Source organism: Wyeomyia smithii, chromosome 1, assembly GCF_029784165.1.
Source record: "Wyeomyia smithii strain HCP4-BCI-WySm-NY-G18 chromosome 1, ASM2978416v1, whole genome shotgun sequence".
In the NCBI taxonomy this organism is placed as follows: Eukaryota; Metazoa; Arthropoda; class Insecta; order Diptera; family Culicidae; genus Wyeomyia; species Wyeomyia smithii.
Genome location: NC_073694.1, coordinates 192,858,700 through 192,883,143, shown reverse-complemented (window position 1 = coordinate 192,883,143; position 24,444 = coordinate 192,858,700). Strand labels below are relative to the sequence as shown.

The 24,444-nt window shown below is 42.2% G+C and overlaps 2 protein-coding genes across 4 annotated transcripts; one reads left to right on the top strand and one right to left on the bottom strand.

Annotated features, from left to right (window-relative positions):
* Positions 1-795: 795 nt before the first annotated feature.
* On the bottom strand, positions 796-23,128 carry LOC129718202 (RUN and FYVE domain-containing protein 2). Of its 3 annotated transcripts, XM_055668704.1 has the most exons (9): positions 13,419-14,111; positions 12,837-13,317; positions 10,801-11,234; positions 10,488-10,744; positions 10,169-10,427; positions 9,964-10,104; positions 9,087-9,184; positions 1,579-1,795; positions 796-1,519 (listed from the first exon to the last, which is right to left on the bottom strand). In XM_055668704.1, exons 2-9 carry the CDS (start codon positions 13,309-13,311, stop codon positions 1,094-1,096), a joined length of 2,307 nt encoding a protein of 768 aa, XP_055524679.1. In that variant the 5' UTR covers positions 13,312-13,317; positions 13,419-14,111; the 3' UTR covers positions 796-1,093. The 3 variants fall into 3 exon arrangements, with proteins under 3 accessions (XP_055524679.1, XP_055524681.1, XP_055524680.1); XM_055668706.1 differs by lacking the exons at positions 12,837-13,317; positions 13,419-14,111 and adding an exon at positions 22,602-23,128; XM_055668705.1 differs by lacking the exons at positions 796-1,519; positions 1,579-1,795 and having other exon boundaries at positions 8,775-9,835; positions 13,419-14,078.
* On the top strand, positions 19,463-22,449 carry LOC129718201 (endoplasmic reticulum metallopeptidase 1-like). The gene is made up of 5 exons (XM_055668703.1): positions 19,463-20,977; positions 21,032-21,556; positions 21,621-21,835; positions 21,891-22,182; positions 22,236-22,449. Exons 1-5 carry the CDS (start codon positions 19,538-19,540, stop codon positions 22,401-22,403), a joined length of 2,640 nt encoding a protein of 879 aa, XP_055524678.1. The 5' UTR covers positions 19,463-19,537; the 3' UTR covers positions 22,404-22,449.
* Positions 23,129-24,444: the final 1,316 nt, after the last annotated feature.

Genomic DNA, 24,444 nt, shown 5'->3' with positions numbered 1-24,444 from the left:
CTTCACATCTAGAACAGTTAAATCAAAGAAGCATAGATCAAATGAAAGGCAAAGCATAGGTACTAACATTACGCTGTCGAAACTTGACCTTTCTGTTTATTTGACATGTACTTTGCGGTCAACTATAAGAATACAAAACGATTGCGGGACTAGCGCACCGATTTCATCATAACAATCTCTCCAAGGGTGGGCTTTGAAGCTATGAAAACTGGCTTCTTAGCCCAGCATCGCACATTGAGATAAGCTAGGAGGTCTTAGGCTTAGATCAAATTTGTGCCGAAAAAAAAGGTGTCCTGATTTCTACCTCCGACTAGATGGTATCCCTAAATTCAGTTGTTTTAAGGCAAACCAACCAAAAAGTGGGTACCAGAATCAACGAGTGGTAGATGTATGGAGTTTGACAGCCGCAAGAGCCCCTTGTTGAAAACACCGCTTTAGATTTTTTTCGGATTTCAGGCAGATTTTTCTGGTATTAGAGCAGTTCCAGACATTTTTCAAAAGTATCTGGCATCTCTGAGGGGGGTATTAGGCGCACTTACACTGCTCGAGGACACAATGCAAAATTGCTGTACTTAGGGGGTTGGAAGGGGTATCGAAAATTGCCGAATTCTACGTTCCAGTGTTTTTAATTATTTTTGTGGAAATAGGTTACGTACCAATTATTTGCTCCAAATGAGAAAGCTTTAATAGACTTGTTGAGCTTCATAACTGCACAAAATAACACAACTTTATGTTCGCTGCAATGTGATTTTTTATATTCTCGACGTCCAGTGTTAAAAAATAAAAAAATATATCTACTTATATGTTTTCATTTTATTGATCCAAATATATAAATAATATTTTCATATCTGTTCTGTTATACTTTGCTCGACAATTGATGCTAGACTACAATTAATATGTATGTTTCCGTTAAGGCATCTAAACTGTTTGCACTTCCGAGTATTTTCGACATCAGTATATCTAAATTAAAATGACAAAAGTTACCTAGAGCGCTGGATAAAACGAATAGCACAAAAGCTCAAATAAGATAAATAAAATAAAAGGTATTACAGCTTCTGCATAAAATATCGTTCCGTGAAACAAGATCACGTGTTCAATTTACACCACCCCATTTCCCACCTGTGGTGGAACTGCTGGCCAACCGCTGCCAACAGGAATCACACACGCGCACTGGTTTTCCGTTCGCTTCTCCCGGTATCACAGCGACATGCTCAGAACAATTCGAGCAGAAAATATTGCCACAATGGCGACAGTGATGCTTCCGGCGGGTGATACTGAACTCCTTCTCGCAACCTTTACAGTTGGACACCACACGATCCGGGGTCCACGAGCCACCGTTGTTTGCTGCGGAGTCACTTTTCGAACTCACATCACCACCCTGCTGTAGATTTCTTTCCTTCAGCTCAGAGATCTGCAGCTTGCTGACACTTATCTGCACCCCTAGCTCCTCCAGAGTTCGTTGATCTTCCTCCCACTGTTTGCGAAGTTTGGCGAGGTCTGCTTTCGTTCGTTCATGTTGCTGTAAAGAAACATTAAATAGGTTGGCGATTGGCGCTACATACTGTGTTAATAGCATACCTTGGAGTCTTCGGACAGGGCTCTGACTTCCAGCTGGAGGGCACTGATTTGTTCTTTGTGTTTGATCTCGTTCTCCTGCATAGCCGTGCGCCATTCACGCTCGATGCGAAGATCTGCTTCGGCACGGGTCGCCCGCTGCTCGCAGGAAACCACCTGTAGCGATAGGGTCTGTGAAGTTTCCTGCAGTGCATTGAGGCTAGCCGTTTCCGAGTTGTATCTGCGACAAGACGGATGGGTTAGACGGATAGACGAAACCTTTTGCATCTTAAGAACTATATTATAACACGAGTTAGTGATTGCATTGATCTTGATGTCTCGTCGGTTTAAAAACTCCGTTTTTTTGCCAAAGGCAAAATAAGGCCGTTACAAATTTTATTTTCATTTTATGCAACCCCCCCCCCAAACATTTATTTGAGTGCAAGTTACAAACGTCATAACTTGCACACAAACTTTGATCAAAGATATTTCTTTTTTTTTCGTCTCGGTGTTATTTATTTTTTGCCACCCCCTTTACTAACTTTGATAACCTTGGACATAAAAAAAATTCGAAATTTGTATCAGCCTTATTGAAAAAATATTGAAATACGTTTAGCAAACATCGTCTGCTCAAAACAAAAATTTCGAACACAAATTTAAAAATTTAAAAAAGCATTCAGGTCGGTTAAATCGTTACCAAGAAAAAAACGTAAATCTTGTCAGATGTTGTTGTTTTCATTTATTACTATTGGTAAAACTAAATATTTCTTGTATTTTTCATTACCGTAAGTAGGGCAACAAATTTTTTTTTTAAGGATCTGCCTGTGTGGTGTTTCAATCTCAAAGGATCACTGTAAGCATACTGGCGGGAAGTATGTTCTACATATATGTGATCGCCTTCTCAATACATAACAGCATTGTCGTTTCCATAGTAACCTAACAGTATAGTCTTTACTTGGTGACCTTACTTTTAGGACCATAGCAACGACCTTGTTGATTATGCTAGAGATACATGAGCTATCCTAAAAATCGGCCTCTTTCTACTGCGGACTTTACAAGAGGTAAGACGTCTTACTTCTTGTACTGCATGAGCTGGGTGATTCCTCTAACAGGATATCGGATTCACACTGCGCGACATGAACTTTGGTTTGGTATCAGCGCGTAATGTGATCCAGAAAATCGTCCATGAAGACTTACAAAAAGTATAACGTAACCAAGGAATCAGTGGCGCAACAATCTCGAGCCAAAACAAGGTCACACAAGTTGTACGAGCGGATGCAGGTTATTTTTCGAACAGTATGGACACTTCAAACGAGAAGATACTGCGAGTCATCCAGAGTCAGAACAACGGTATCTCTGCACTGGGGTGGCGCGTAAGAAACCGTAAGGTAACAGAGAAAACCATCGAACTTTTTCTGGAGATCCATGAACAAAACGCCGACCGAATCATCGAGCCGCGCTTCTTACTAACCACATGTTTGGTGAGGCTCGCTTGCGCCCGATGGGCAGATCTACGATCAACTTTTGTTGCGACGAGAAGGAAGATACATGAAGAACGATCAGTTTAGTCATCTACTCAACGCAACCTCACAAAGAACAGGAAGGTACAGACATTAAGATTTAGCAGACAGTAACAGCTTGAAAAATTCAACCACTCCCCAATTGCAAACCCGCGGATGGGATGCGAATGCTCAGCACACGATTTGGGGCAGCGTGGATACCAACAACCTTCATGAATATCGTACTTCCAACGAGGTCAATATATGGGTCATTCCATGTCAAGTGATCAGGCAAATGCAACGACCCTCTCCGATTCACTTCAAAATGAATAAAATGACTTGTTGTAGGTCGAAACTGAAAAATCCCGAGTTTTGGGTCAGTCGGACAACCCACCGGCAATTGCAAGGCCCTCCATTTCTGTATTTTTTGACAATAAATCATTTTTTATGTTTTGAAAAAACAACATATCTCAGAAACCGTAAGTGCTACAGACAATATTAGACACTCTTTTTAAAGGTTATCAAATTTACAATCGAATGGCATCATCAGATTTTGTAAACAGTGTTGCCAATATTGATACGTTTACGTTTAAAAACTAAAATTTCGTTTATCTCAAAACACCCCCAATTTTTTTTTAAATCTGATGTCACCAATGTGTTCAGCGGAAAAACACCTATCCACAAAATGCAATATGCGCCGTTGCGGAGATATTCAACTTTTTAGGTAACGAGTTCGTTAAATTCCAACAATACGCCTACAAATGCGATAAGCCTTATTAAAACGCATCCCAAACTAAATCACCGCTTCAAATCTCAAAAACTGGTTTCACACATTCCACTTGATGGTACCTGAATTACAGCCATTAAAGTACAACGTGCGTCTCATAAATGATATTTATTTAACAAGTTTGTCAGAAATTAACGTTTGATTTTTGTTTAAGTTTCGGAGTTAAATTGAAATAAATACCCGATCAGAGCATGACAATGTCTTCATTATAATGGTAGCGTCCGCTTGAGGTGTCGCCGAATGCATTCCTCGGATTCCTGGAACAGATTTAACTGAATCGAACTTGGCAACACTGACAACTGGCGGATTTTATAGCTCGTTTTATTAAGAAATGAAATTTTTCTTCGAGTTGCCGAACCATTTCCCCTCCAGCACTTTCTAGACCTTCATTTTGCTGACTAGAAACAGCCTCAAAAGATTTTTGCAAAGCTTTTGATGCCTTGAGCAGTTTTTTTCTACTGTATTTATTTGATTGTTTGACCTTCGACTCACTAAAGGGCGATTGACCAAGAGATTGCAAAACCGTGTTACGGCAAACCAGCTGTGTCTTTACTATACAAGTAAGCAATTAAAATAGGTTCAAAACAATTTCAAATAAAACAAAACAATAATGACATCGTAGAAGTGAGCTAATAAATTCAATTCTAATATTTTCATGTTGTAAAGATTATAGTGTGAAAAATCCTTTTACTCAGCTAATGCGGAGTTTCCAATTCTTCAGCTAAATGATCCAACTCACCAACTCACCAGTATCTATAACAAGGAAGTAATGAATGTTAACTATGATGCTTGTAGCATTACTTGTGCTGAGGTATTCTATTTTTACCGATTGCTACACCTGTTTTCTGATCTATCATTCTGTCTCGCGAATTTATCCTTACAACCTCCGTTCTCAGTGCTGCATCACATTGGATGCATGTCTTTCGACCTTCTACTATTTCCTGATTGTACTCATGAAACCTGTCATGAAAACATGACGAAATGATTTTTAAATTTTTCTTAAGAGCACCGCCATGGCAATTCAGCGGATTGCAGCTTTGTTTTTGTCTAGCTGCGAAATATTGCCCAAACAGTTTTTCATGGCTTCCGCATATAGTTTGCAAACGTTGAACACCAAACCGAAGTTTGAACAAATTCCATTCTTGCGATGTTAAGTGCGATCGATTGTGATTTTCAGCTGTACACTTACTTTTTAAACTCCAACCTATTGAACACACAATATTTTCACTGTCGTGAAAACTCAAATCAACCTGCGTATGTTTTGACAGAAACCACTTTATGAAAACAAAGGAATAAACCATCAAAAAGGCCATGAGAAACCCACACTTAAGATGTGAAATAGTGCTTTTGTTTCGAGTGAGTTTCAACATTTGGTCACATTTGTTGTGTGAATTTAACGAACTCGTTATCTTGAAAGTTGAATATCTCCGCAACGGCGCATATTGCATTTTGTGGATAGGTGTTTCTTATGTAAAATTTTCCGCTGAACACATTGGTGACATCAGATTTAAAAAAAATTTGGGGTGTTTTGAGATAAACGAAGTTTTAGTTTTCAAACGTGAAGGTATCAATATTGGCAACACTGTTTACAAAATCTGATGATGCCATTCGATTGTAAATTTAATAACCTTTAAAAAGAGTGTCTAATAATGTCTGTAGCTCTTACGGTCTCTGAGATATGATGTTTTTCACAAACATGGAAAATGATTTTTTGTCAAAAAATACAAAAATGGAGGGCCCCGCAATTGGAGGTGGGTTGTCCGATTGACCCAAAACTCGGGGTTTTTCAGTTTGGACCTAAAACAAGTCGTTTTATTCATTTTGAAGCGAATCGGAGAGGGTCGTTGCATTTGCCTGAACACTTGACATGGAATGACCCATATGCAATGTAGGGAACAGCCCCACCTTTACTAACGCAACTTGTCAGATCACCGACACACCGAACCCGAAGAAGACTAACTGATTCTAGTTTGGGGATCACCTAGCCAACTCCCGGTCTTCCCGCTCAATGGATATACGCACACGCGACGATTTGGATATTGCTGCACGTGATCTTGAATGCAGAATCACTGATGCCTTTATGACCAGTTGTCCCCCGAAGGAGAGGTTTGTGTGTCGCAACGTGCCCTGGTGGAACGAAACGCTCATTAGAGCGTCACTTATTTGGTGAGGATAACGCTGAGCTTCGCAAGGCTAAAAGAATTTGTAGGATCATGTTCTGCGAGAGTTCTCAAACGATGCGATTCCGGAGAGCAATGCCCATATACCTTTTTGTTCTTTTGAACACGCACTTCCCTGGGTCCACATGTATAACCGAACAACCAACTTCGGAGCAACAGATTCCGAGGACAAGGCCTACAGTGCTCAACCACTCAAATCTGCTCTTGGAAGGTTGTTCACGGAAGCTTCAATCAATTGAGTGTTAAGCTCCTTTGACCCCATGAAGTCTCCAGGACCATTCCCATTTTACCCCTCTTTATACGAGTTTCAGATGAGATCATAATGCCCGAACTGACACATCTTTCCCGCGCAAGCTTCGGCCTGGGCCATTTTCAGATATCTGGCGAAAAGTAAAGGTCATTTTCATACCGAAAGTAGGAAGAAAATACAAGACATTATCTAAGACCTTCAGGCCCATAGGCCTTACATCTACACTCCTGAAGTTAATGGAGAAAATTGCAAATAGCAATATCCGCAATGAGTTGCTCAAGGAACTCGCCACTACACAAAGATCGGCACGCTTACCAACCTGGTGAATCGACGGAAACTGCTCTTCATGGCATAGTGACTTTTATCACAAAGTCGCTGAAGTATCAAGAGAAGGCGCTATGCGTTTTTCTTTATGTCGATGGCGCTTTTGACTAGATTTCAGATTCAATAACCGTCTCTACGACAAAAGGCTGCCCACAAGCGGGAGTTATCGTGATAAATTGGGAAGTACCTATAGGCTCATGTGCCTGAGGGTTGAGAGTGCGTTTCATACAGTGTCATACGACGCAATCCCGTTTCGATCATCTTGCTACAGAGCACTGATGATCGCCCCACTACGGGTAGCATTGAACATTAAACATGCCAGCAAAATATCCTGTAGCATACGATGGTACCTGTTGCTGTCGCATGCAGAATAAAGGTGAGGTGTTCCGCAGTACCTGAAAGTTGACTTGTATGCAGCTTTCGTTTCCTAATGTTGCATACCTCTAACAGCTATCTTCCACTCACTACCGTATGACGAACAAGAATTAAATTGAATTTTCTACACGCGGTCATTTGTATCGAATTGAGGGTAGATTTTTGCAATATGGGCGGGGCGACGCAAACTCTAGAATAAGAAACGAAACAAAACACTTTGTTGAGTCAAAATATGTAGGCAGTGGAGTTTATTCCGTCCTTTTAATTGATATCCATGCTCGGGAAGCAAGGCAATAGCGAGGAAAGTGTATAAGTAAGTTTGCCCTTGGAACTTTTCACCTAGTTCCACCATTAAGCAGTGAAGCAACAATGTTAAACATTATATGAAACAATCGTCACACATTTTATCTATGTTATAATAAATATATAATGTAGCATAGAAAACAAAGACGTAGTCCTACGTAAAAAAAACTACAACGGAAACTTTGGCTAGCAGCATATTATTTGGCAAAACCTGGAGATTGAAACACAATTGTCTTTCTGGTCCTACATAGCCATTGCACGGCCTACAATTACCTACGCCGCCCTTGCAGGGTGGCCAATGGTAAATGGAGTGACAGCCCAAGCAAAGTTTAATGTAGTTTAAAGGCTTCAACAAAATAAAACGATTTTCGAAGGCGATCAGGTTGTTCATCTTCGCATTCTAAAAGAGTTCAAACTCACACCCTTAGTTTTCACAGTATCAGACTGCAAGGCGGTTCAGAACAATCTCGACGTTTCATATAAGTTGATTGAAACCAATCGCAGGGATGGTCCTGCACCTCCATCAGACATCTACCTCTAGAGGGTACCTCTAGACACTGTGATATCGAGGGTAATGAAAATGCAGACTACCTCGCACCTCGAGGGTACCTCAAAATTCGCCGTCAAACGCGAACTTAAAACAAACGAAACGCTAGAAATAGCTAACTGATGGAATAACACACAGGGCTACAGACAAGCTAAACAGTTTATCTCTCCTAACTATACTATAATCAAGAGGCTTCTCGGTCTCAAGCGTTGTGAGTTCTACACGGCAGCTATTACCGGACACTGCCCTGCTTTTTACCACCTAAAGAACATCGGTATTGTTTATGCAATGATTGCCGCAGTTGAAACGTCAGCCAACCTGCTTCGCAATGTGAAGCCCTTGCGTTTGCTATGTATTATTTCTTCGGACGTTACCTTTTAACTCCGTATCAGGTATGGCATTCCAATCCCGAAAAGGTCGTTTGTCTCTTTGACTATGCGATACTAAATTAGGGCACAGCATTATTACCAACCAACCCTGCTCCATCAATGAGTACGGGTACCTCGTAATCTGTGTACAGCAATCGGAGCCAGCCACAGAAGATATTCAAAAAGACGATTGCAGTGGCTCTCTTAGTCCCAATGCCCTTCAGGCATACAAAAAAAAATGAGCGGATGCTGGACATCTGGCACGAGACTTACGTCAAGGACACTCCCAGGGTCTCGGAGGTGCTGTCGACAGCACTTGATTGTCCAGAGCTCTAGAACAACTGTCTTTACCAATTACGATTACTGCGAGTCTCGATTTTGAGGAAATTTGCATGCAGACTATGATTAGTGGGAGGGAAACAAGATTACCTATGATCTAGTAAGGTATAAGTGACTTTGTTGACTAATTAATATTTGTCGCCAGATTGTAAAATTTCCCACTTCCGTCACAACGTTTATAACGAAGTTTTTTTTGAGACATCGAACATTTCCCAAAGATTTCTTTCAAAAACTGTTGATATTAACAATTATTGTTTTCGGTTTATTGGAATGTTGCATTATTTATACTGCTGTTTAACAATATATACGTTGCAAAATTGCAACGATGATAAGTATAGAATACAAAGCAGATTAACATAATTTTATGAAAGCTTTCAAACAAAATAAATGTTAGGGTTCAACAACTTTCTGGCACGAAAGTTTTTTTTTCAGATCAATGCAATCACACTTGTGCAAATGAATAGAATTAAAAGGCTTTAAACGAATGTTCAGAGAACATGTTCAGCTTTATAGGCTTATATCTTATACTAGAGAATACAAATTCAAGCTATCGATCATACTTTTTCTCCAACTGCGCTATGGCATTGGCCATCGATTCACGCTGAGTTTCCATTCGTGCCATGAGCTCTGTTTTGTGCTTCAATGATGCTTCGCATTCCTGTTGAAAGTGGTATAATACTAACGTTTAGTTAATTGTCAAGCGTTTTTATTTTAGTCTCTAAAAAAATATTTGAATTTGGTTTTCATATTTCCTTGGGTTACAATTTGTAGAGTTTATTATTTCATAGCTATTTAGTGCATAAGCTGATGACCTAGAATGATCTTATTCCTAAGATTCAAGAGGTTGTTTCGACTCTTCTTTGTTTTCCACCGGTGGTGGAGGCAAGTTCGCAGCATCCTTGTCTGGCTGTGGCGTCGAGCTTTGTTCGTTGTTTGGAACCAATGGCGTTGCAGTCTTAGATTGATCGTCAGTGGTGGGAGCAGATTCCACTGCAGCCACCGCCGTCGTTGTCGCGCTCGTCGCCGTCACGCCGACGGATGGAGACTTGCGTATTTTGTTGGCATTGAACGGTGGAATGGTTCCGATCTTTAGGTGCGGTTTCTTATTTGGCGGCCCGCTACCGGTCGCGCTATTCGGTGGCGAAAGGCTGTTGTTGCCAGTGAAGGAATTGATTGTGCTGATTTGCGAATCGGTCATTGGGTCACCACCCTTTTTCTCGAGATTCGAAAGAATTTTACCGATTTGACACGCTTTCACCTGAAGCCGAGTCACCATCTCACCTTTCTGGGTTAACTCCATTTCGCATTCCTGGGACGGATTTGTTCGTTTTAAAGGAAGTTTCATTAACGCTAATTAATTTACACAACACAAGTGAAACTGAACAAAAAATTTCCAACCTAAAACTTAACAACGATTGTTTAGGTGAAATATATTACCTGAAGTTTTCGATACATATCCAAGTTTATCGACTTGATATCCTCCAACTGGCGCCTCAGCGATACGATTGTATCTTGCTTTTCGTGGATATCTTTTTCCAATAGTTTCATCGCCATCTCAGTCTCTGCCTTTAGTGATATCTAGAAAAAAGACATGAGCATTTTCTAAATACAGGAAATTTGAAGAAAAAACAAGCACTACTACCTGTAGATCTAGTTCCTTTTCTATGTCTTGGCGTTTCTTTCGCTCTTCAGCTAAAGCTTCCGCCATTTCCGGATCCAAGCGATCCAACACATTCGTTTTGTCGTCGAGTGGTTGGCCGTGCTGCGAAGCTCGTCTCAAGGCGGCATTCTCCGCTTGCAACGCTAGCAGGCTGTTCCTAGCGATAGCTAAATCTTCTTTCATTAGGGCATTAGTTGTTGTGAGGGATTCAACTTTGGATTGAAGATTTGCCACCGTCGCACTGTAATCGATAATTACTATTGAGATAGAAATCACGCAAATGACCAGCAACTATAGTTACTTGAGATGTCTATTTAGCTCCTCGATGTAATTTTTTTGATCTAACACAGCCGTCATTGTGCCACTGGAAGCCCCCTCGATAGCATGTACCATACTGTTGGTACCATTATTTTCCTCATCGGGACTGTTACGGGAGCTAGATCTTAGATACAGCGAGAAGTCAATCACACCCTGCTGTGAGTCCAAATCTTCTTCTTTGACGCACAAATTACAATCAATGACATTGAGCCCTACCAGGATACCAATAATTATGATCACCTGAAACGAAGTCAGGCTCGTCAGAATAAACAAGCAAGGAATTCAACCTAACATACCTCATCACTCATCATCAGTGCATGTGGCTCGTAGTACTCGGCTAGTGTGTCATCTCTGCGTTCGATTAAAACCTGAAGATAGTCAGCCAGTTTTTTCTGCATTAAAGCTAACCGCAACCAAGCCCTAGCGCGACCCATGTGCGTCCGTACTGTGGGAAGATCCCGCACAGAGGAGGTGATATCTTGTGCCTCCATACAGTATCGCTCGACACTCTGCAGGATATCCCACAGCTCCTTCTTCGGACCCAGCAATCCCTTTTTGGGCCGCAGCCCATGTCGAAGCACATGTTCGAGCACGATGAAAAAATGCTGCAACGGTAAGTGGTCGGAGTCAAGCATCCGCCCGAAACGGATCGATTGCTCAAGCAATTCCTTGACCACCAGTTTACAGATGTTAACCAGGTTACTCCGCTCGATCGAAGCTGGATCACGGGCTGCAACGGAAAGCACAAGTCGAAAAAGCGACGTTCAGCATCTCATTCGGCAGATAGAACAGTAGGCGGTATTAACACTATCTATGTAGACAAATTTTGACGTATCGATTGTTGTTTTCACCAATGGAACAAACAACATCTAACAGACAGTGTGAAGGCGAAATACTAAATTCAGTTCAGTTTTCAATCGGATTGAATGGAATTTGTTGGTATATTTTTGCTTTCTTTATTGTTTTACAAATGGCTGTACTGATAGGTTGTAGAAAAGAGACTGAAGGCAGGGAATTTGATGAGTGACCTGACATCGCCCAATAATAGATAGATCCAGCACTTGAGATAAAGATGATAACCTCCCTCAAGGACCTAACGCCGTTCCGGAGTAAACAGTGAACATTTTGAACCGATGTCCTATGAAGTGTTACGAGAAAAATGTATTTCTGGAATCACTTCATTATTATCGGATCTTCAAAATGATGGGAGGGAAAAATGGGTTAGTTGATACCGATGCTTCCCAAATTCACAGTACTTTATTTATTTACAGACTGTCATTGACAATATATGATAGACCATCGAATGAGCCGGAACTTTTTGCGGAAATCATCAGATATCCGAATCGATAAAGTGAAGAATGATGAATGATAGATGAATCCTGATTACCGAGGGAAAGAATGTTTCTAGCAGTGTAGGCATCTAGCGACTTAGAAGCAGCGTGCGAAACAATATGAAGCTGAAACTAGTGGGTAGTACCTAGATCGTAATCTAAACGATAGAAACCTATTATAATTTGCGTTGATACAAGAATAAGCACAATGCGTTTTATCGTCGGCTCGGTATGGTATGGCGGCTAGATCCAATTTTTGTCTAATATATTTTCAGCTTGATGGGATATAATTAGCTATAAACGAGTTTATTTACAGACAAAGCAAAAAAAAAAAAACAAAAAAGTAAATTGAAAAACAAGAACTGTAATGTATTTAGAAAACTGAGAATCAGTGGAAATGGTTTAAAGGAAAATCAAGTATTTTGAGTAACGAATTATAGTGAGTCACAGTTACAGTGAAGTAATATTAACAATATAGTGAGCAGGCTTTCTACATGTACAGATTTTAAAAAAGATTCCTATTTAGTCGAAGAATTAACACAGTAAAATTGGCGGTACAAATTTTACCTTTTAAAAACTGTATTTTTTATAGTCATTCAGCTGCTACCAACGTTATCCACGAGTAATGTTTCCAGGCAAGATAAATGATGCCAGCAGTTGTTACTTTTTTATATTTTCACTCACTATTATAGTGAGAAATAATATGATATTTTACTTCCACTGTAAAGTGACTCGCAATTCAAGTTGATGAAAATTAGGCAAAATCAATTCAAGTTTGTGAAAATTGGGCAAAATAGAATAATTATTATTTAAACTGAATTTAACCGAGAGCATGTGAAAGATTTGTGCGCTGCGCAAGCGATTTTGCGTTTACCATTTTTACCGCCCGATTCCGTTTGTGCCATTGCCAGTATCTTAGACCGCAAATTATAGATTACAAACAAATGCTATCGGTCATTCCGAAAAAGAAAACAACAATCATAAGTAAAAATAGCACCTACAGTAGTAGTTAACCCAATCGCGCTCGATAATCTTGTCATCGCCCTTCGCACTCTCAATTATACCAAAAGTATTGAGCGAACCATCACCGTCACCGTTGCCACCGGAGCCGCCGCTATTGCCGTGATGTCCGCCATTGCCGCCGACGACGGTAGGATTGCCGTCCTTTATATCGAGATCTTGCAGCTCCTTCAGACAGAGCCATTCGCCGTCAACCGACACGCGAAAATTGCAGAGATAAATGGTGTCCTGGGCACTGGACTCGCTGCAGCTAGCAGGTGCATTACCTGCAAGGCTTCCGATAGCTGACGAAACACCGCTGCCATTGCCACCGGAGGCCCCGCACAGTATCGGTTTGGGCAGTGTAATCGTACTGCCGTCCTTCAGCTTGCTGCTGCTACCCGCCGAACTACTCAGACCGCTACTGCCGCCTGTTTGATGGTGATTGTTAGGCTGCGCTATTCCTAGCGCACGCATTTTAGGCTGAAAAACGAAGGACACGCTCTAAGTGAATTATGTTTTCTTCAGTTACTACATAGTTACAAGGTACGATTTACCCCACGGGGAAAGTGACCTATACTTACGTTGCGATTCGTGGTGAAAATTTTGCCGTTCGTTCGATCCCACGCAAGACGATTCCCTTTCTGTGCACCCTACTTTTGCTTACTCTTATCGTATCGCGTCGCGACACACTTTTTCTTTATGTCAGTGTTTTGATCCAGTTCCGATACAACGACGGCTGATGCGGGGCTCCGCTCGAACGCGACAGTCGATGCACTTTTATTGCAGTACGATGACTCATACACTATCACGATTTGCACTGCTTCACTCTAGCGTATTATTGATTTTGACTGTTTAATCAGTTTTTAATGATACAGATTTTCCGAAAAAATGGCTTGCAATGTTCAACGAACGACTCGTTTTCATAGTATTAAAACTCAAGCACTTATCTCTGGTTGTTCATCACGTATGCTACATTCAAAATAGAACGCAAATTAGCTGTATTAGCACGTTTAGCCACGCAATTCCTCTAGTTCCTCGCACAGAACCTTGCTACTAACTTCCAACACCGAAATTATTCTTCGAAACAATCCACAATGTACATTTAAAATTGGCAATTAGATTTTTGCAACTGACGATGCGTACAGCTAGACGTAAGAAAATTTGCTCGAAACACTTATCGATTTTTCCTCCTACAGATGAATTTTCCGACGACGCTTTCTACCAATACAGAGGAGATCCGGTGTACACATATACCTCCGTGAGCGTCTGTATGGGTGTTGATGGAAAAAAAATGTGTTGAGCAAGGACAACATTGGCGAAACCCAAGCCTGTAGCATCCACCCCCGCCCGCTGATGATAGCGATGATAGCAATCTGTTTTTGTCTGGTTTTTGTTTTGGTAGGCACATTCGCAGCGGTGTGTTGTGATGCGTAGAAACCGCAGTCAGTTGTTGATGGCAACGCTGTTGCAAGGTAGGATGTTGCGCGTGGTAAGAGGGTGAAATATAAGTGTAAGACTAAACATCATTTCACCACACTTTGTGTATCAGTAAGTTTCGGATAAATATGCAATTTGCAACGCAGAGATTTTTCACGCACCGTTACACCGAGATCATTCATTTATTTCTCTTCTGCGTGAAGGTTTTGATAACACATCAACTTTGCAATGCATTATTATAGGTTCAATTTAGAGAGGCAGCAACAGCTGGTTGTAGGGTGGAACTCAACATCAGACCGAGTCGAATGAGCAAAGTTCGATCTGGAGTATGATGAAATCACGGTATGCAATTGAAAGAATTTTCTTTTGTAATCTCAAACCCATGGGAAATTCACAGACTGAATCAGACAATAAACTTCCTTTCATGAGCGGTAATCATAGTACTCCCATGTTCTTCACAAACCTTATGCACGCTGGGACAACTATGCTTGGAACGGCCGTGTAGGTCAGGTAATTTTCAGTCGCAGTAGCGGAGTAGAAAATATAACAACGTCTTAACGTAGCATAGCAACTTCTGTTACTGCGAAGAATGTCGACAAACGAAAAAGACATACGCGAACGGATCCTGTACAGCCGCTCCGAAAATTCTCACCTCTCGGAACGTGAATTCTTGGAAACGCCCAATTAACCTAAAACCACAGTCCACGATTGGACGTTTGAGTGTCGAAAGGCAACCAAGAAGTGAAAAAAGTATTGGTCACGCGGATAGTTCTTTAGACATGAAAAAGCAAGAGATTTTGGAGAAGAATCCGAACCTTTCCATCTGAACAGTGGCTCGAAAAGTAGGAATGTCACCAAGATTCGTTCAGAAATTGAAGAAGCGTTTCAGTTTGCAGTCCCTAACGGGCTCGAGAATTGTATTGCGATCATGCTTCTAGCATCGTAATGGGCAATGAAACATACGTCGTGGAAGACTTCAAACAACTTCCAGGATTGGATTATTACACTGCAATGGCCAGAAATGATACCGAAGAGACAAAAAAGATGCATAAATTTCCCAAGAAATATCTTGTTTGGCAAGCAGTTTGTACCTGTGGCAGAAAAAGTTTATCCTCATCGTACCATGATTTGTAGCTATGGTACGAAGACAACAAATTGAAAAATTCTGTTAATTATCATTGTACCCACCAACTGATCAGTCGAAATATAAAGTTGCTCTTACTGTAAGAACATTACATTTTTGGCATCGAGAATGAGGTCGTACTCTTTCCTGAAGCAACTTTGTTCCTGTAAAGATAATTGAAGTTCACACTGACACTGTCAAACTGTCACGAATTAAAGAATGATCGATCAAGATCTAAAGCAAGCGATTCTCCGGTTGATGGACCTCATTGCAAACCAGCAACAGCAGATTGCAGTTCTTCAACACGGTAACTTTTACGGCGGTTTTTTTTTTTTGATTCGTGGTACGCACGGTAGGAGGATATATTTGTTCGGACCCCAAAAGTCCCTCTTCAACGCACGCTATCTGTGTCTTCAATAGGTCAAGAACGAAGCCGATGATTTTTCGTCATATGCAGCTTCGGTCAACAAACATTTTGACGCGTTCCAGTTTGGAAAACTATCCAGGAACCAATTCAAGACGCTCAGGTTTGCGGTCTTCAATCACCGCGCGAGCAAGACATTTGAACCAGGCTGATTGATAAGCTGTAAGCTGAAGAAAACGCACAACCTGCCGAATGTGTCAATTTCAAGCTTGAAAACCTGGTTGAAGATTGCAACCGAATTGTCAACCAAAGTCTAAAAACAAGATACGCAAATTATTTAGAAGAGTTCCGTGGGAAAGTTGAATGTAAACGCAATTTCTCGTCATCACCCTTCGAATAAGAAGGAGGAGAAGTCACCAAAAACACATTGCTGGTTCTGTGGGGATCTTCATTATTTCAAGGAGTGTCCTTACCAGACGCATATGTGTACGAAATGCAAACGAAAGGGCCACAAGGAAGGATACTGCTTTTCAGCCATTGAAGCAAATTGACAAACCAAAACCCAAAGATAATGTTAAGTCCAAGGTGGGCAAATGGCTGGACACGTGTATCTTGAGATCCTTATGTGGCCATTCACGTCTGTCCAGGAACTCCTATCCCAACCTCCACGTGGTGCCGACCGGAATACGAGTAAGCTTAGCGGAGATCGGGTAACCAACCCCCGGTGGAAACTATGGTCCTATGCTGACTGGGAAGGGGGTCGTATGCGGCTGTATCCCCATATTAGGGGCGGCGTACAACAGCGTCTGATCTGGAGCGGGCGGCTGAATTCTGGAATGCTTTATCCCGCCAGCTACAACTAAGATAGCAGCCCCATCAGCCGGATGTAGGTATCGCGACCCTGGTAAGGTAGCATACCGAAACTTTTCTTCAACCACGAACAACGAAATTAGAAATACGGAACGGATAAATCGGCAAAGACCTAGGCTACGAACACGGAAAAAGATTAAGGTAAACGATTGGAAATCGGGTACTTGGAACGTCCGATCTCACAATGAACCGGCGCGGGCTGGCTTGCTTGCTCGAGAACTACGAATTCCGGAGAAAGGGAATTCCGTGCAGTAGACCCTATTGCACGCACTTCTTTCAAGTACCACTTCTACTACAGTGGCAGCGAAGCAGCAGAACGGGGAGTCGATTTCGTAGTGCTGGAAAATCAGAAAACAAGAGTCATCCGGTGGAGGCCCGTAGGTAACCGTATATGCGTGTTGGGGATTAAGGGCAAATTCTTCAACTACAATTTAATCAACACCTACGCAATGACAAACGACAAATGAAGTCAAAGATGAGTTCTATGACAAGCTTGAGCGAATCTATGACGAGTGCCCAAAACACAACGTAAAAGTCGTCATCGGAGACGCAAACGCACAGGTTGGGAGGGAGGAATTCTTCCGTTCGGTTATTAGAAGGCATAGCCTCCACTCGTCAACCAATAAAAAGGGCCTGAGGCTGATAAACTTTGCCGCGGCCAGAGGAATGGTCATATGTAGCTCCTATTTTCCACGTTTGAATATTCGGAAACACACCTGGAGGCATCCAAATGGAGAAGCCTGCTCCCAGATCGATCACGCACTGATTGACGGTCGGCATTTTTCGGACGTTACTGATGTTAGGTCTTTTCGAGGAACAAACATTGACTCTGATCATTATCTCGTCGTTTGTAAGATCCGCGCACGGTCATCGAACGTGCAGAAATCTCGCACAGAGAGGACGACGCGTTTCAACATTCAGCGGTTGAAAGCTGCTGGCGTGGCAGCAGAATACGCCAGAGATCTGGATCAACAGATCGCAGAACAGAATGAAGACTGCGAGAGAGGTGGTAGATACGAGGCGTATAAGACAGAGTAGTGGCTGGTTTGATGCCGAGTACCAGAGAGCAACAGATGAAAAGAACCGTGCCAGGAGCCGTATGCTTACTGCGGCTACGCGTCAGAGCAGAGGGAAATCACAGAGCAGAGAAAGATACAGGGAGGCAAGCGATACAGGGAGGCAAGAGATACAGGGAGGCGAGAGCTGCCGAAAATAGAGTCCACCGTCGGAAAAATCGCGAGTACGAGGAACAGGTGCTCGCCAGCGCAGAGGCCAGCTATGCTAGAAACGATATGCGGAGCTTCTCTAGAACAGTCAACAGAGTTAGAAGCAGAAACTTCCCTACGTCGGTCATGTGTAATGACAAGGACGGCAACCTACTTACTGATAAACCGACGGTTGAAGCCAGGTAGAAGGAGCATTTTAAGGCACTGTTCAACGGTGAGGAGCCGAAACGGTATGATCATCTCGAAATCTCACATGCTTCTTGGTTTTGTGGACGACATTGATATCATCGGTATCCACCGTAAGGCCGTGGAGGAGGCCTTCGTGCATTTTAAGAGAGAAGCAGCGAGATACATGGTAGCTTGTAGGGAGCGTTTGAGTTCCCGTGGTGTTGGTGCTGAGGTGGAGATAGATGGGAAACGATTTGAAATGGTTGAAGAATTTGTTTTTCTTGGTACGCTTGTGACATGTGACAACGATTTGAGCCGTGAAGTAAAACGACGAGTTACAGCTGCAAACAGGGCCTTCTACGGAATACGTAGCCAGCTACGGTCCCGTAGTTTGCAAACTCGCACAAAACTGTATAGGACGCTGATACTCGCGGTGGCCCTTTACGGACATGAAACATGGACGCTGATCGACAAGTGCTCGAGTTTTCGAGCGTAAAGTCCTGCGTTCGATACTTGGCGGTAAATTGGTAAATTGTGGCGCAGGCGCATAAATCACGAGTTGTATCAGGTATACGAACATGCTGATATTAGTGAAGGTAATACAGCGGGCAGGCTTCAGAGGGCTGGACATGTAGCCAGAGTACCTGATGAGAGAGCCGCCGAAACTATCTCCAGTAGATAACCAGGAAAAGGCCATCGACTCCGCACGCGGTGGAATAAGATATGCACGATCTGCTGGTGCACGAGGAGACCAGAGAACGGCTGTTCAAGACAGAAGAAGCTGGACATATCTAATTTGTTCGGCCCAAGACCAGTGAACGGTACGTCAGTCAACAAAGAAAGTAAGTAAGTCTCCTAGATAGATTATATTAATCAACTTTACTTCATTTACTTCATAGATTATATTCATCAACTTTACAACTTTACTTCACAAATTGTGAAAATTTTCTCTAGATGCATTTTTTTTTTGAATTGCTGAAGATTTAATTTATATAGATATACTTGTTTATAAGCAATAAAATATTTAGACAACAAGCACAGAAAGTTTAAAAAGGCCGTGCGTAAAAAGGATTTGATCATTTGAGGAATCAATTGACTAATTTCACATACACATACTTAGTTTTTTTACGAATGAACACTTTAGTTGAACTTCGTGCTTGAAAAAAAATCGCTTAAAGACCGCTAGATCAAGGATTCCGTCTCCGATCAACAGCCCGCACATCGCACTTTTAATCCCCTAGAGTGCTATCCCCAGCCAACAATAAAAACAGAAGAAAATTATCCCCATCAGCTACCAGTAATCTAATCGTATTGAACAACCTGGCCAGTAAGTCGTGACGCTTGCTTGCCTGCCGTTATCGTTATAATGAGCATATTCGTAGATAGATAGCAGTTTTGGGTGCACATGATGATAAGCACTTGAACCGAACAGTCAAATAGCTTTTCGTTGCGTCCCGCGAAAGGCGGTACTATCAGTTGAGTTTCTAGCCTCGTTTGAGCAGTACCAGCGGAATGGCAAAAGGTGCCAAGAAACAATCGAAAACCGCCTACTTCAGGATTGACAATGAAGCGAACAATGTTCACCGTGTTGATCCGCAGTACGGCATACTGGTTGTGCTGTTGGTGCTGGCCGCCGGTTCCGTGAGCAACTATTTCCTGAAAAACCTGCCCGACGCTCTGACGGTCAATGATTTAGAGCGGTATCCAAACACGTTTATTGCCGAGCGCGCATGGAACAACCTAAAGAGTTTCACAGATTTGGGTCCCAGAGTGGCCGGAACAAAGGCAAACGATGAATTAGCGGTGGATATTTTTAAACGCGAAACCGAAACAATTCAAGCCACTAAACATAAAAACCAGGAGGTCATTACAGAGAACCAGATCGTAACCGGTGTGTTTAATTTTACTTTCTATAGCACATCGATGACTTCCGTTTACCGTAATGTACAAAATGTGGTGGTTAAGTTGGTAGGAGAAAGTGATGATGCCCTTTTACTGAACTGTCACTTCGATTCCGTGCCCGGGAGTCCAGGTGCAAGCGATGACGTTGCCAGTTGTGCGGTGATGTTGGAAATTTTGCGAGTAATGTCTCGCTCTCCGGAACGCAATCGGCATTCAATTATTTTTCTTTTTAACGGAGCGGAAGAAACTTTGCTTCAAGCTTCTCATGGGTTCATAACGCAACATCCCTGGGCGAAGTACATCAAGGCGTTCATCAACTTAGAATCAGCGGGCTCCGGTGGCAAGGAGGTTCTGTTTCAAAGTGGTCCAAATCGTGTTTGGATGGTTGATGTGTATGCGAAGACAGTGAGATATCCGTTTGCGCAAGCTATGGCAGAGGAGCTGTTCAAAACCGGATTGATTCCCTCCGATACAGATTTTCGAATTTTCCGGGATTATGGGGAAATACCAGGAATGGATCTAGCACATTTTTTGAATGGGTACCGGTATCACACAAAGTATGACTCGCTGGAATACCTGTCGCTGTCAGTTCTGCAACATACCGGAGATAACGCGCTGGCCTTGACACGAGGTATGGCAAACAGTGAGCACTTATCAGCTGTCGAAGACGAACAAGGGTCGAGCGCTGTTTTCTTCGACTTCATGGGAGTGATATTCGTGAATTATTCCTCGAATTTGGCGATGTTTATCAACACATCGGTGGCAATCCTATCCGTACTGATACCATATCTTTCCCTATCAAGGGCCACCGACAATCGGGAGAGTAGTTCTATTTGGAGGGAAGCGTTTTATGAATTTCTGGCGATCTTGATTGGAACTGTACTAAGTGTGTCCACAGTGACACTTTTAGCCCGTCAAATGGAGGCTATGAATACATTAATGACGTGGTACAGCAATCGTTGGCTAATCATAAACCTTTACTGTGCTCCTGTTTTGGTAGTTCACTGTTTGACACAAATGTTCTTCAACTCGTACTTCGAAAAGAGTAAGGTAGGGTCTAGAGGAAACGGCATCTAAACAAACTGCAATAATGTTCCATTACAGACCTCACTTACCACGGGAATGATAACACAAGCGAAACTGATTGGCGTCAACATTTTCTGGAGTATAGCGAGCCTATCGTTAACCGTAGCTGGATATAGATGTGCATACATTTTCATGATACTACAACTGTGCTCTTTGTTGTCTACAGTTGCAAACTGGTTGCTCGCAGCTCAGCGCACCGTTCGCAAGTGGATACTGATTCACTTGCTGTTTCAGTTTGTGGTGATTGTTTGGTCGTCATTTTACTACATCGTTTTCGTTAACCTCTTTGTACCGATAACTGGCCGTTCGGGACGTGTTGTGAACCCAGACTTTATTATCGGAGCCGTTGTCGGACTGTGTGTAGTGCAAACCTGCAGCTATCTACTGCCACTGATAACACTTGTTAGGAAACCCTCACGACTAACAGCTGCTTTCAGCGCCCTGTTTTTGCTTACCATACCAATTGTATGTTTCACGTCGATCGGGTTTCCTTATCGGGACTCGACATCAACCGAACCTTCAACGCAACGTCACATAGTAACCGTAAGAATTACTTCCAAATTCGTTTGATAAGACTCCAATACTGTTCTTGATTTTATCACTGTAGCACACACTGCGAGCATTTCATGACGAAATCGGTCTACTAAAGCACACGGACAATGGTTTCTTGTTTGAAACCATGGATGTTAATGGAGGCCGAACACTGAAGCAGTATATCGCTTCGGATGATAGTTTTTCACCCATAGAAGAAATGAAATCCTGCAAAACAGAACTCTTTTGCGCTATTCCGTTCGATGCTATGTGGCGTCAAATGCACTTCGAGTAAGCTTGCGTCCTTTTCAATTTAGGACTGAATCTAAAACGTTCCACATTTTAGTCACTTTTGGCAATCGGCTAAAACTGCACCAGCGGTCCACAACATGTTCACGTTGGCTTACGAGGGTAAAGAAAAGCTGAGCGATCACGTGTGGAGAATCAATTTCAAAGCGGAAGGAAACCTTCAATCTGCGATCTACGTTGGACCCAAACCTGGAGTTGAATTGGTCGCATGGAGTTTACAAGATGTGGTTGCACCCCCGGTAACCTTCAATGATCAGGAAGGATATTTTGTATATATCACTCATGGTTTGGCTAATCCTAAGCCTTGGAATGTAACTATGGATTTTAAAGTAGGTGCAGTTTTTTTAAGAATGATACACTTGATAACGTAATTCGATTTTAGATTGAAGATCCAAAGCACGACGGACTTTTGGTAGAGTTGGGAGTAGTTACAAAGTTTTGGGAGTATCACGAAATGCACAACGACGAATTTAAGCAACTGCTGGAGAAGTTCCCGCCTTGGACTAACGTGGTTCCATCAGTAGCAGTCGTCAATATGTTCGCGCTGTAGTATTTTAATGAGTGATAGTAAATCGAAAATTATATGTGTTTTGAAACACACTTAAAATTTGTTTTTTTTGTTTGTATTTTGTACCTAAAGAGGGGTTTATTAAACCCGTGATGTTTAATCAGTCTGTTTCGAGAAAATTTAAGTTGAAAACTGAGTCTCGATCTGCTTCATATATTTTGTAACTGAACGTGCACTTACCTGATGACTTCTTCTGATTGCCATCACTATTCACTGAAGGCGGAGCGTAAGCTGATAGGGAGGAAAAGCTTTCCGCCTTATTGATACCCTCCCGTATCGAGGCTAGCGACGGTGATTTGCTAATCGGTGTCCCAATCCAGGCATCATCCTCACTGTGACTGCGCATCAACAACTTATCACTGCTCATATTTATCGTCGTCCGCTCACACAATCATTAAAATACCCTCGATCTTTATTATGCACTCGAAATCACCTTTATATTTTCAATATATATTATCATTGAAATCTGCTACGAGATTGGACGATGCTACACTGACAACACCACCAGTGGTAGGTTGTGGCGAGCAATACTATTCACAGTAAATTTACAGGTCGATATCACACACTATCAGCATGGGACGATGATTTTTAAAATTTTGCAAATAATCCGAGTTAAAAAAATCCTTTCATCGTTTACCAAAAGCTAATCAAAACATTCGAACGGTGCAAGTTCATAAACAACAAACTCACTGCAACTTGTCAGTAGGGTTGTTGATATATTACCGATATTTGACATTATCGATATTCGCTCGTCACAATATCGATATTATTGACCGATATTGGCGCATTTGATATTATCGATTTTTCGATATTGCGACTCGATATTGCTGTCCGATATTCTTGGTTGCCATCAGGGAAGTGCTGCCGGCAAAATTTTGCCTACCGATCATAAATTCATCATGGCATCAAAATTAAATTTAAAATGCTTACACACAATATAAGATATTCATTGAAAGTGCACATTATACTGAAAACAAACGTTAAGCAGGGTGGCCACTCAAAACTCGATATTAAATTCCCGGTTTTTTCCCGGTTTTTCCCGGTTCGTTCAAATATTTTTCCCGGTTATTTCTGCATTTTTTCATACAGTTAAGAATTAAAAAAGCGTGACTGTCGATTTACATCCCATTATCGAATTACATTCTAATATAGTCACTTTTGTAGCGTGCTCAGGCTTATTATAATCCAGAGATATTGTTGCAGAAATTCGAAAAATTTGACGGACGTAATCTTTTCCAAAAGGATAACGTTTGCGGTAAAAAAATGGTACCCCGCCACGTCAAAAACGGACATCGTGCGGCACTTTGTAGACGCCGGGTATGCCCGTTCCGGCATCTACAATATTTTGACACAATTGGACAACGATCAAAGCATCGAAAGAAAGCCCAGTTCCGGACGGCCAACGACCCTGAACGACAAGAAGCTTCAAAGGATGCTGAAGAGGAAGACCAAGGGAAAAGTGGCTAAATCGCTGCGTGCACTTGGCCGGGAGGTTGGTGCATGCGATAAAACAGTGAAAAAGTTTTTGGAAAACATGGGCATACATGTCAGGAAGCGGCAGTCCCGTTCACTGGTGCTAGTCTCGGAGCTGCAGGCAATGACGAGGCGACAGCGGTTTAAGATGGTCAAGTCGATTTCGCCGGCAAATCGTGATGTGGCAATGGTGATGGACAACGAGACCTATCTAACCCTAGATGACAACGTTTAGTAGGGCACTTCGTATTTTACCACCCCTACGAAGAAAGTGAGCACCGAGGTATATTTCACAGACCAAGTTCCCCAAGAAGGTGCGGCTGTGGTTGACAATCAGCGAGAAAGGGATGTCAAAGTTGCTCTTTTTTTGCTCCGGGCTGGCCGTGAACGAGGAAATTTATAGTACGAAGTGACTGCCAGAAGTTGCGTCGTTTACCAAGAAATACCATAAGGGCAAAGACACGGTGTTCTGGCCAGATTTGGCGTCGGCCCACTACTCTAAGCGATCGTTGGAGGAGATGGAGCGGCTAAATATCGATGTGATACCGAA